Source organism: Aplysia californica, unplaced genomic scaffold (assembly GCF_000002075.1).
Source record: "Aplysia californica isolate F4 #8 unplaced genomic scaffold, AplCal3.0 scaffold00145, whole genome shotgun sequence".
NCBI classification, from domain to species: domain Eukaryota; kingdom Metazoa; phylum Mollusca; class Gastropoda; order Aplysiida; family Aplysiidae; genus Aplysia; species Aplysia californica.
The window spans coordinates 834428-846934 of record NW_004797415.1 but is presented as its reverse complement, the minus strand read 5'-3'; the positions used below and the strand labels follow the sequence as shown (position 1 = coordinate 846934).

Below are 12507 nucleotides of genomic sequence, written 5' to 3'. Positions count from 1 at the left end.
TCTCTCTCCCTTCTCTTTCGTTCATTCTCTCTCTCTCTCCCCTCTCTCTCTCCCCCTCTCTTTTCCTCCCTCCCCCTCGCCCTTCCTGCTCTCCTAGCTCCTCTCTCTCCCCCGCTCCCCCTTTTTCTCTCTTTCTCGCTCTCTCAGATTTGACCATCAGCCACGAATGCAGTACATGGTACCGTGAGAGTCTGTACCTTAGCGGTTGACCTCTCCTATATATAACTTATAATGTGCGATCCCATACAACGATTTTACGATCTCGGTCAACGTCAGCGCAGTTCAGACTGAAGGGTTCTGTGAAGAGAAAAGTATCTAAAACGTGCCATATGAATGTTCAGAAAATATATGTCTAAAGGTTAATTCTACATGGATGTTCTTTCATAATATGTAGGCTATTAAGCTCCCGCGCTGTTTATGTTTGTCTTGTTTTGTTTTGGTTAGTGTTTTACCGCGCTCGCAACTGCATAAGGTCAGCTCAAGGGATACATTAAACCTTTTTAGTTTTGTAGAAATTATTTTGAATTTTGCCCGGGTGGCAGAATAGTGGATCGAAAGTAGACGATAGAATAGGCCTACTATGTCAAGAGAGCAGTAGGCGAAAATATGTGTCTGTCTGTTTGTCTGTCTGTCTGTCCGCCTGTCTGTCACTGGTCACTCTCTGGTTTTCCCCCTTTCTTACCCAGTTGAGCCACACAGGCAGCGAAAGGGCAGTGGGGTATGAGGCCTAATTTAAATGAAACTATTATGAGAAAATAAAGAGCGAAAAAAAATAAAGATCCGAAATTTTACTTTATGGCTCTGTCTCAAAACTCCAAAGAAAGCTAAATTCTATATTTTTTTGCGACTTTTATGTTAGTAAAATGAAATAGAAGTGACTTATGAAATCAATAACATGTTTTTGTTAAAACACTTAATTAAATGAACATAGTTTACTGGAAAGTCAGTTTTGCTTTGAGGGTACATGTGTTGACGTCATACACAATACACACAACTACCACCACACAAAGTGTATGGGTGAATAAAATGGCGACGGTGTGTCTCTCGCAGGAAATCCTGCGGAACTGGGATAAGACTGGGCGGTCAGAATTGTAAGCTTCAACTCTGTTCAATTTTAGTAACTATTGATTATATAGGGAAAGTGTTTCTGTCATTGCCAGTAAAGATCTTACTTAAGAAACCTTAGGTGTTATATTGACCCCGGCGCTCTCAGTCTCAAAAGCGCGAGTTGCAAAGCAACAACAAGGCTTACAAGGCTAACAAGGCAAGGCTGTTGTAGCCTGTTTTTCTTCTCAAATTAGTTTAGTTTCTACACGCTAATAAACTAAATTTTACTGTACTTCTGGGTAAGATTGAATGGCTACCGATTGAATTTTGGTGGACCCACCGCTGGGAGGGGCCGGAACTACTTTTGGGTGTCGTCGGTCGTGTGATGCCATGCGCTGGTCCACTACTTCCTTGGGCCGCTGCGCGGCCTTTGGCCACTATGCTGCGCGCTCTCTCTCTGCTCTTCCTCCCTTGCGTGCATCGTCTCACTTCGGGCACATATAGTCAACTGAAAGTTTCTACCGGATTTTTCGACCGCAAAGCCCTCGAGTGCGCGCGAGTGGCTAGACCTAAGTTAAGCGCTGATTGGTCAATCTAGTCTCCCCCTCTCTTCACTGGTCCGGTAAACTTCACCTGCACCTCTATCTCTCATGGTACCTCTAGTCTTAGGCCTAGCCTAGGCTGGCAAAGTGGGTCCACTAAAGTTCTTCGGCAGAGCCAACTATTTAAATGTTCCTGGTCCACTTTTCTTTTCTTCTCTGTTGGTAGCTCTAGATGATCATCCGGACATCCAATGTAATTTGAACAAACTGACACAGTTTGACTGAAGAACTTGAAAGGATATAAAGAGACAGGACTTGCATGTCAACTGAAACACCTTTTGAAATCCTGAGTTTGTTTTTACACAAATAATTCTATTCAATGGTTTTGAAAACGAAAGTGGCTATTCTCACCCCCCCGGAAGTTCTCGCAAGATCAACTCCTCCCCTCTTCTCTCTCTCTCTGTCTCTTTCTGAATACTGTCTATCGGTGTGGACGATCAAATTGACCAAAACAAAGTTAAAAAATGATGTTAAAACACAAAAGTAAATTAATTTGGTTGTCTACAAAGATGCTACGGCTATTTAACTTTTCGAATCGAGCCGAACTACGCGGGTCGCCATTTTGTTTTGTTCTCTCTCTCACTCTCTCTCTCTCCCCTGCCCACAGACAAAATTGTACGCTTTTAGTAGGCTACAAGTACAGTTGTAATGGAACGTTTGTTCACAGCACAGAATTCTACAATTTTTCTCTTATCACAGTGTAGAATTCTGTGGTTTAGGGTGAACGCAAAATTTGTTGACACGCGCATCGGGTGAGAATAGCCACAAGACCCGCCTGCACTATTCTCACCCCGGATGAGAATAGAGGTGGCCAAACACAAAAGTAAATTAATTTGGTTGTCTATAAAGATGCTACGGCTATTTAACTTTTCGAATCGAGCCGAACTACGCGGGTCGCCATTTTGTTTTGCCCGGAATTCTCGCGCTACTCCTCTCTCTCTTTCTCTCTCTCTCTCCACTGCCCACAGACAAAATTGTACGCTTTTAGTAGGCTACAGTTGTAATGGAACGTTTGTTCACGGCACAGAATTCTACAATTTTTCCTCACAGTGTAGAATTCTGTGGTTTAGGGTGAACGCAAAATTTGGTGAAAGCGCACCGGGTGAGAATAGCCACAAGACTCGCCTGCACTATTCTCACTCCGGGTGAGAATAGAGGTGGCCTTTGAAAACCATACAAGAAGGAAAAATTTTAGAGCAAAAATTTCTTAAATAGACCTGTATTTTTTCCCTTTTCAGTATTAGAATATATTGATAGAACAATGAAACTATAGCAAACATGATGACTTTAGACCTGGCCAGCCTTAAAATATTATGCTATTAATACTAAGATATTGTGTATACGAGAGAGCTTGAATCTTTTTACTTTGATAAGGTAACACCTCAGTAAAACTAGTGCCAGTGGCTGTGATAATGGTTACAAACTGCCTGGTACAACATTTTATCTCCTCGAAACAGGTTTTTGAAATCTTGAAATTTTCTTCTTTATTGTGTTATTCCATAAAAAAAAATGTATCAAAGCACTTTCCTCCCCTCCTCCATCATTTTCTCTGTGATAACTACGATTTTAAACATTTTTTTCAGTGTTAAACTTTGTAAAGGATTAACCGACAGCGACTCATCAGTGAAACTACTTCAGAAAAAGAATTTGAAGAGAGCCTTGTATGAAGTGTGCTCTGCAGTAACCCGCAGTCAGTTGAAACTGGAAAATGCTGTTAACGTCTTGGCTGACTTGAAAGTGAGTGATCATGATAATGATTTTAATTAATTAAATAATTAATTAATTAGTTAATTAATATTTATGTATGTATGTGTCCCGAACTGTTCATTTTAAAAGGTTTCTGTCAAGTCTGGGAAGATTAGCTTCCTTTCATACAGTATATGGTACAAACTGCTATCTCAATCTCATCTGTCATTTATATTGTCAGTGCGGATCTCAACCATTACCAACTTAAGGAGGATTGAAGCAATTGGGTTAGTTAGGCAATTTTTTTGCAGGGTGAGGAAATGCTTTGTTAATGGGCTTTTTTGTGGCAATAGACCTTAATCTAGGTGTTGATCTGACAGTTCCCTGGGGAGGGGAAGGGGGGGGGGGGGGAGAAATATGCGTGGGCCCAAAGCCTAAACGGAGAGGGGACTAACCGTCAAACCCGGCACTGGGGGGCAGCATGTTGCATGGTATGACCACAATGGAGATAAACCCATCTTTAGTCTGACTGACGGCCTTGTTTGACAGTGAGAGAAAATGTAGACAATACTTCTGTGACGGAACTATTTCTGCTAGAGAAGGTTACTACGACATGCTACAGCTTGATCACTTTTGTCTGACAGTGTTAAAAAAATTCTAGCTCTTTTATTAATTTTCCTATCCCCATGAAACTTTGCATGGCTCTTCTAAAGGCCAGCGACCAAACAAAAATGAAAAAAAAATAAATCTTGATCCAGCAATAAAAAAGGGTTTCTTTTTGGGTCCTGTATTAAAAGCCGCTCTTTGGATGCATACTATACACAGGATCTCTAAAGTAAATGACTTACAGTGACCTTGGGCACATATTGCTCATTTTGAGACTGCAACGCCACCCTGCCCCCTCATTTCAGTGTAAACTTGTAGATGCCCTTGTAGACACCCCCCCAGGGGGCTCTTGTGGCCTTAGAGGTTAAGGTGTTCGCCTTTCATTCAAAGGTCCCGGGTTCGAATCCGGGAAGCGACCAAAATATTTTCTTCTCTAAATTTGTCTCCTTTCACTTCCTTTCCTACTCTCTGGCAATGTTCTGTCGTCTGCTTTCGTCTCCTCTTTCTGCCCCCCACCCTTTCACCACCTTTGCCCCCTCCTCTGGGCTCCTGATTCTTTCTGCAGCCTCTCTACTGCTACTCATTGGCTTCCTCTTACTGCTGTCTTTCAGCCACACCCCTGATCTTCTGGTAGGAAAGATCTACACCTAGCCTTCTCGGACAAGGGCAAAAAACCTCGGAGGTCCCGTGTGCAAGTTGTACACGTTAAAGATCCCTTGGTGGTCTAAAATCGATAAGAGTAGGCTTTGGCCGCCACCCGGGCAAAATTCAAAATTTCCTACCAACTGAAAAAGTTACTGTGTCCCGTGCGCTCATATGACCTTATGCAGTTGCGAGCGCCGTAAAACACAACAAAAACAAACAAACAAACAGACCCCCCCCCCCCCCCCCCCGACTGTCTAGACGTCTCCGCGTGAGACTGACCTTTTGTCTCTGGAATTGCGTTACTAAAGCGTACTTTAGAGTGTGGTGTTGAGGAAAATAATATGTCAACTTTAAATGTTTCGAGTGTATGCTGTAAATCCTCTATTAATTATTTTTTGGACCAGCTGTAGGCTTAGATCAAAGAAAATACGTCTTAACCGTAGTTTGCAGTGACCTTTATGAATGAGCTTTTAAGATTCTGTTGGTCTTCCAACTTGTAGACCCATTTGCAAAGATTTGAATAGATTAAACAAAGCCATTTCATTTTATCTTGTTTCAACAGCGATAGGACGAAAGTGAACAAGATATTTTATTGTGTTCTTTTGCCAGCTAGCACCATTAAGGTGAAACATTGCGCGGATGAATGTTGTTTTGCTTTTTAGAAACTGTTATGGTTCCATTTTTGTATTGGTGAATACATGCTAAAATGAATAAGTACTACTTAATATGAGCGTTTTCCTATGTGAAAAGATGGGACAGATACTAGGTAAACAGCTTCTTGAAGTGAACCCATATATTTATTAGTTACATATTTTGAAGTTAGAAATTAATAAAGAATGGTTTTGTTTTCAGGATTACCTACCCAGTGTGCCCTCTTCGCTGGCCGACATTTTAGGAATACTAGGTGAGTTTTTTTTTATCATGATGTTAAATAACAAAGATGTTCAAAACCTCTCTAGGGTTATTTAATTGAAAAGCTGCCCTTATCATGATAGTTTAGACCTGCTCTAATAGCTACTTTGATACTTTACTTCAATGTTTTTCTTGTAGCAGCTTAAGCTTTTATGGAGTGAATATTTTAGTTTTCTTGCTTGACAAGTGAAGTGTAAATCATGTAAGAAATTTTGTCTTTTTTTTGTTTTTGAATTGACGGATGAATTATATATTTGGATGGAGTAATAGCACTTAAAAAATGAGTAGGTTTAAGTTGGACTTATTTATGTATGTTTTTATGTTCACAGATGTGGAGTCCAGTTGTTCAGATGACACTTCTAGAGAAAAATTTCTCAGTTTGGTCAATGCTTTGAGAGTGAGTATCAAATTTGAACTTCCTTTGAGATGAAAGTTAAGTGGAAAGTTCTGTGGTTTCTTTCATTTGTTGGTTTTGAAAAATAAAAAAATCCCCAACAATGTTCCCCTTTCTCAGTCGCAAGGGTAGCAGTTATCAGATTTTGTTACTGGATTTGCTATAGATTAAAAACATTTTCCTTCCACAGCAAGTGGTTGTGCCTGATGGGCTGTTGAAGGAAAGGTTGGATCAAGACTCTCTGGAGCTAGCCGGGCTTGTGGCCTCTCAGCAAGGTTTCAACCAGAAATATGTCAAAACAAAGACTCGCCTGTAGTAAGTCAGCAGTTCCTCTCTGTATCGTTTTTTCATGTGTGTTAAATGTCTGTTCTTACTGACTTATATAAACATTTTTTTTTTTCTCCATAAGTATAAATCCACTGAATCACAGATAGCGTTGTGCCTTCTTACAAGACTTGCAACGGTGTGGCTCGTTCACCTAGATCCAGTTCTTGCACATTTTCAATCCTGGTCATATTGTGTAAAGAAATGCTGCCATGTACAATGTAGTGTTGTCACTGTCAAACATGTTTAAGGGATTCAAACCCAATAAGTCAGTGTCAAATTGTCCTCGTCCATTATTCTTAGTGACCACCCGTAACTGTCGTGAGTTGTCTTTGTCCTTTCGTAGTGATTACCCTTGTCAGTGTTGTGAGCAGTATACAAGCATGAGACCATGTGGTCAGTGTCTCTTCCGAGCAGAACATGTGAACCAGTATGTGCCAGTTGTTAAATATTAACTGATTCCGTCCATGATTCTTTCAGGCTCTGGACAGAGTTATTTTTCCCTGCTCAGTTTTTGACCTGGGGTGCATCTATTTAATGCATAACTGTGAAGCTCTAAGTCATTCTAATAGGTATTGTCATATACCAAACTGATGGGAATAAATAGAAAAATCTGTTTATATCAATAACAATGACCTATAATCTGTTTGTATTACATTTTCCTTCTGACAAAAACGAATGAGAAAAAAAAATTGCGCAACAGCTCTTCGAAAATTTCGACTTACCGCATTTTTTCAGCTCTACAAGTCCTTATAATCCATAGGAATCAACACAACATTGTAGCGATATCACCCTAGCACACATTTATGCAAGAATTTCACAAATTTAGTTGAATATCTTTCTTTGAAGAGCCTTTTTATTATACCAGGTTCCATGTTGTTTACCCTTAGATCTAGCCTACATTGCAACAACAAAACAACGATTTTTGCAAGAATTTCGCGGAGTTTCGATCGATATTGGCGCTCAGAGATTGAGGTCAGGTTTGTTTACAAGTTCTACTCCCTTTCGACAACTTAAAAAGTAGGAACTATGTTAAAAAGTGCACCTTTGTTTCGGATTTCGTTGAGCCGCTCACAGCGGCCGAATGGAGGCAGCGGAAAAACTCAGAGCCGCTGTCAGCGGCCGAATGGACGGAATCAGTTAAACTGCCTACCCCGACCAGATGTACATGTCGTTGAATTTTATATATAGGTTCATAGCACTGGAGTTAAGTTTCCTTGTGTACTAGTGTGTTGTAAGCAGACAAATCGCCTTTTTTCATTTTGGCGCCAACATTTTTTATTTGCTAATTTGAAAGCGTGCTCAGTTACCCCACTAGTGTTAAACGATCAAAGTGAAACTATGACTAGGTTTTGAAACTGGAATTCAAATTTTGGTAGAACACTACTTTTCAATGGTTACGCTCACAAAAAACCCCCCCTTTTTCTTGAAACTGTACCTCTTCCTGCAAGGACATAATATCCCCTCAACCCGGATTGGCCTTGACAGTCAGGATTAAAGCAGCCTATCTAAATATTGTTGATGGGGGTGTCAAAATTAGAATGACAAGCCACATAGATGAGAAAAAGAGAATTAAAGCAAGGTTCCTGTTTGTTTATAACCATTCGGTTACAGGCAGAAACTCCCTTTTTTTGGGTTTACTTCACTCTTCAAGCCCTGAGTTTTTTCCACCGTTTCCCTGAGTTTTTTTCTGCAGTCACCTAAACCTAGTGCACTATGTCTCATTATAACCCCAAAAGCTTTTCTCCAACTTCTAAATAGTGAAAACAAAGGCTTAATCATTATTAAGAAACTTGGTTTTGGGATTAGTTTCGAAAAACAAGCAAAAACTAGCACTAAATAAAACAAAACGGTTGTCACTTGTACTGGACGCTCGATGGGGAACAGGGTTATTACCGCCGGATGCTCCCAGCGTTCGATGGGGTTCAGAGTTAATCAAAGATTCTTTTGAGCTCTATTGCTTGCTTTTTATTTTTATTTTTATTCTGTTGTTTGACAATATTTTTTGTTTTGACCTTCTCAGCTACAAACAGCAGAAATTCAATTTGCTTCGGGAAGAAAGTGAGGGCTACTCAAAGCTGATCACAGAGCTTAACCAGGACATTACAGGCAAGCTCACATGGGAGCAGGTCCTACAGAATATCAAGTCTCTGATTGGTGAGTACTCTGATCACCTTTGTTGCTCAACTGGCAGGTGTGTGGCATGGTGGTGGAATCAGGTGCTCGTCAAAATAATGAAATCGAAGAAATAGACTGCAACTTTTATGTTCGCTGTAAAACACATTTTTGTGTGGATCTTACTGAAAGGTGTTGGTCAGAGGCACAAAAAAATGTAAGTTTGCAGTTTCCAAGGACACTCAAGCTTTGGAAATTACCAGACTTAGGTGTCCGTTTTCTTGCTAGTTTTACCAGTTACACTGGGTGAACACCACCTCCTTATATCGTAAATATCTCAACTTCTGTTCTAGATACATGGATATTTTGTTCATAAGAAGTGAAACAAATGAATAACCTTTAAGATTAAACACAGCTTAAAGTACATCCCCATCCACCCCCTCCCGTCCAGTGTCTGTATGTCTGTCTGTCTGTCGGTCGGTCTCCAATTATGGGGATCAGTATGTTCTTTCGTGCATTCTTTTCTGCAAAGTAGATAATGTGAGCCAATTAACCTGATTATGTCTTCACGAAAGGTGTGTTTGTACTCAGATTTTAAAGCCGTTATCTTTAAAAAAAGTGTAGACATTTCGAGAAAAAAAAAACATGGACAGTTGTCATATATTTTCTGTCAGTGGTGACATTCTCGGCTGTGTGATTTTTGCAGGCTGCTTTGACTTGGATCCAAACAGAGTGCTTGACATCATATTGGAAGCCTTTGAGTGTCACCCAGAGGAATACAAGTTCTACATACCTTTGCTGAGAGCCTACATCATCGACAAATTGACCTTGTGTCATATTTTGGGCTTCAAATTTCACTTTAGAGAGGTGAGGCTCGTCCTGATAATTTTAATGTATTAAAACTTGTTTTTTCTGTTTTGTTAGATAATGATATTAGTAATGCAATTTAAATTCTATATGAAAGAGGTCAGTTGAAACTGCTGTGTACTTCAGGGTGACTGCCAGGGAATCCCAAGGGTATCTGAAAAAAATCGTCGAGACACAGGAATACCCCAGGATTTTGAGGAAATTTGTAAATTGCTCTGGGAAAGACCCGGGAAAATACTTAAACGCTCGTGAAGATTTGAAACCAAACCCGATAAGGTCCTTGGGTTCGTTTTTACCGGTTGTTGTTTTGATATTTATTTGGCTTTTCCCGGTCTGAGTGTACGTTTCGCGTGAACAGGCGGGGCTATGGCGGCAAGTGGAAATGTATGTGTGATACCAAAGCTCAATCGGGAAAATCAAGATCAACTTTCGCTTTCGTTACCACCCAGAAATTTGCTGGCAGTAGTCTGATAACGCAACATTTTTAACCTGCAGGTTTTGCATTACAAACGCTGTGTCGCCTAGAATTTAAATCAATATTTGTCCAGTGGTGTCACTTGTGAAAAAAAAAAAGAAAGAAAAAAAAGTTATACAAGCGTCTTGTCGGGCTTGCCATCGTGAGCGGTCAGTGAACCTGGGCGTTCACTTCACATTGTAAATGCTGGCCATGGGTGGGATCACCAATGTTCATTCAAAGTCTGAGCGCTGCGAAGTATAGGACTCCAGAATAGGGGGATTATTGATTTTTTAAAAAGATACACTCGGGGGAGGGAAGATGGGGTTGAAGGCACCACTGGATGACAAGAACTGAACTTGGAAGCGAATTTTAGTATTTAGAATTTTGGTCACTTCTTGAGCTCTCTGCAAAGCAGCCTTTTCTTGCAGGCTTGTGAGGAATCAGGTTCTGTCATACTCATATCTTGTAGCATTGTATATCTATATTTTAGCTTTATGTTCAAGATTCGCAGATTTTCAGAGTCACTGCATCTTTCCCTCCCATATTTCTTACAACTCTCACACTGAATAGGTCTACTTGAGCCTTTCAAGTTATTACTCTACTTTTGAGTGTGAGCAATAATTTTTGTCTTTCACGTTTATTATATAAGTGTTGACATCCAAACTGGTTCTTGACAGTCGATATTCTGGTTCTAGGCCTTTTCTCAGGCTCAAAACAAGATTTATATAGTTTATGTGAGTAGAGGAGAACCCTGGTGGCACAGGTGCTTCAATAAATACCTCTCTCACTCGAAGAAGGGACCATCTTGGCGACGGGAGGGGTCATAAATCCTACCAAAGCCCCCACTGCCTTGTGGGTTGTCAGTGGGTGACAAAGGCTAGCAGAGAAAACTGTACACAAACCGGCAGTAGGCAATGGGAAACCACTGCTGTAATATCCCAAGAATAGTCATGGAAAAGTACATTCATTCATCAGAAATGTAGCTTTTTTGTGAGCATCCGAGCAAAGGAATGAATGGAGAACTATGATCGCTGATGTCTGTCGCAGATCTGGCACTGGATGATCATGATGATGATAGTTTATGTAGGCGAATATAATGAGGGGAAAATGTAAATATTGATAATTAAGAACAGACTGAAATACCTAAATCACACAGTACTCCATTGCCACACTGACATGTTGTTGACTGGATATAATGTACCTACATGCGTGTGTGTGTGTGTATAAATGGAGTGCGTGCTGTCATTGTTATGTAACATGCCCCTGGAAAATGGATGAGCCCCCTTGGAAAATTGAGAAGCCGGGTTGGCAGTCACCCTGGTACTTGTTATCTTTCTCTTCCTCTCTTTGCTCCCACATGGACTCCTTAATAACTGTTTAATGAGTAAATTATTTCACTTTCTCCTTCACTGCATTTTTTGTTTCAAGGACAGTTCCCTCATCACAATGTTGTCTACTCTTTCCTTTTCCTGTTATACTGTCTTTGGGCTTCACTGATAGGTCCTACTACGTATTTCTCTTTCTTTTCTTTGTCTCTTTTTTTTTTTCAAGTCCTAAAAGGAAATAGGTGGTTGGCAGGTGTTCTGGTGTGGATTGCTTCTCCTCTCTTATCAAACATTTGTTGTCCTTATGTCTCCTCCTTTGATTTGTATGTGTTGCAAGTGCTGTAAAACTCTTGACTAAAATTAAAAAACAAACTCCCTTTATTGCACCAATGTGCTTCTCTTTACTGAAATGAAACTGAAAACTGATGGACCAGCTGTTTTTCTTTCATCTCTTTTCCTGTTTTTATGTCAACATGCTTGTTACTTTTCGTTTCACATTTTCAGTCGACTGACTGGAGCACCCCAAAGTCTCTGTTCAAGTGTGCAGCTCTCTTGCTGAACCACCAGCTTGTGGACCTGGACGATCTCTATCCCTATGTGAGTATCCCAAGTCTTCTGTGAATGTTGCTTTTAAACTTGTGAGAGGTGATCATCTTTTGCCCTATTGGCGTATTTTGCGTGCACCAAATTGTCTGAATATGTTTATTTTAAGAGTGGAAATGATGTAGACAATATAGCCGTTAATTGGAAAATACAGTCAAACCCTGTCCAAGATGACCACCCATTGTTGAGGGAAAAAATATTCATCTTAGGCACGTGTTCTTCTTGGACAGTGTTAGTATAGTATAATAGAGAAAAGAAATGCAAGTTGGGAAATGAGAGCTGGTCGTTTGTACAAGTAATTGTCTTGGGCAGGTGGTTGTTAGAGCAGGTTTGACGGTACATTGCAAGTTTCATCAATTTAAAAAAAAATGTGGTAATGGTCTATTGTGATGTGGTGGAGCAATTCAAAATATGATGGCTGCTCCTACACAGAAAGATGTTGTTGCTGTTGTTATTTTTGTTTGTTGGTTTAGTGTGGTTATTGGTCCAGCAGCTCGCAGGCTCTTGCCCTTCTGCCTGGTGTCTCATAGTTGTAAGTACAAGTGTTTGACTACTGCAGTTTTGTTCTGCTTAAAATGTCATCCACGTCTGGGGGTTGGATAAGACTTTGACTCTGAACACTGGTTTGACAGTATGTTGCTGCTGCCAACATTTGATCTTTAACCCTATTCGTACGCCCTGGGGTCATTTTGTACCCCCAGGGTTGTATTCTTCACATTTTAGAATACTTGTAGTACGATGATCTCTTTCAAATTTTCCGAATTTCTCAAAAAATCACTTTTGACAGACTGCTGTGCCAAGCGTACAGATCGGATTAACGAGTAAAATTCCTCTTTGAAAGTGGTGGCACAGAGTTCCCCACGATAATGGATACGATAATAAAACATGACGTACGGATTGGGTTAAAATTCTAAGGACTCATGT

The 12507-nt window shown here is 40.3% G+C and overlaps 1 protein-coding gene across 1 annotated transcript in view; it reads left to right on the top strand.

Moving 5' to 3' along the window:
• Positions 1-983: 983 nt before the first annotated feature.
• The window catches only part of LOC101860889 (THO complex subunit 2), a gene marked incomplete in the record, with an annotated part of 53250 nt that continues 41726 nt past the window's right edge, over positions 984-12507 (top strand). The window contains 8 exon segments of the mRNA XM_013081778.2: positions 984-1091; positions 3233-3386; positions 5439-5490; positions 5828-5895; positions 6083-6207; positions 8240-8373; positions 9038-9198; positions 11485-11577. Of these exon segments, the coding sequence (XP_012937232.1) occupies positions 1027-1091; positions 3233-3386; positions 5439-5490; positions 5828-5895; positions 6083-6207; positions 8240-8373; positions 9038-9198; positions 11485-11577 (852 nt within the window).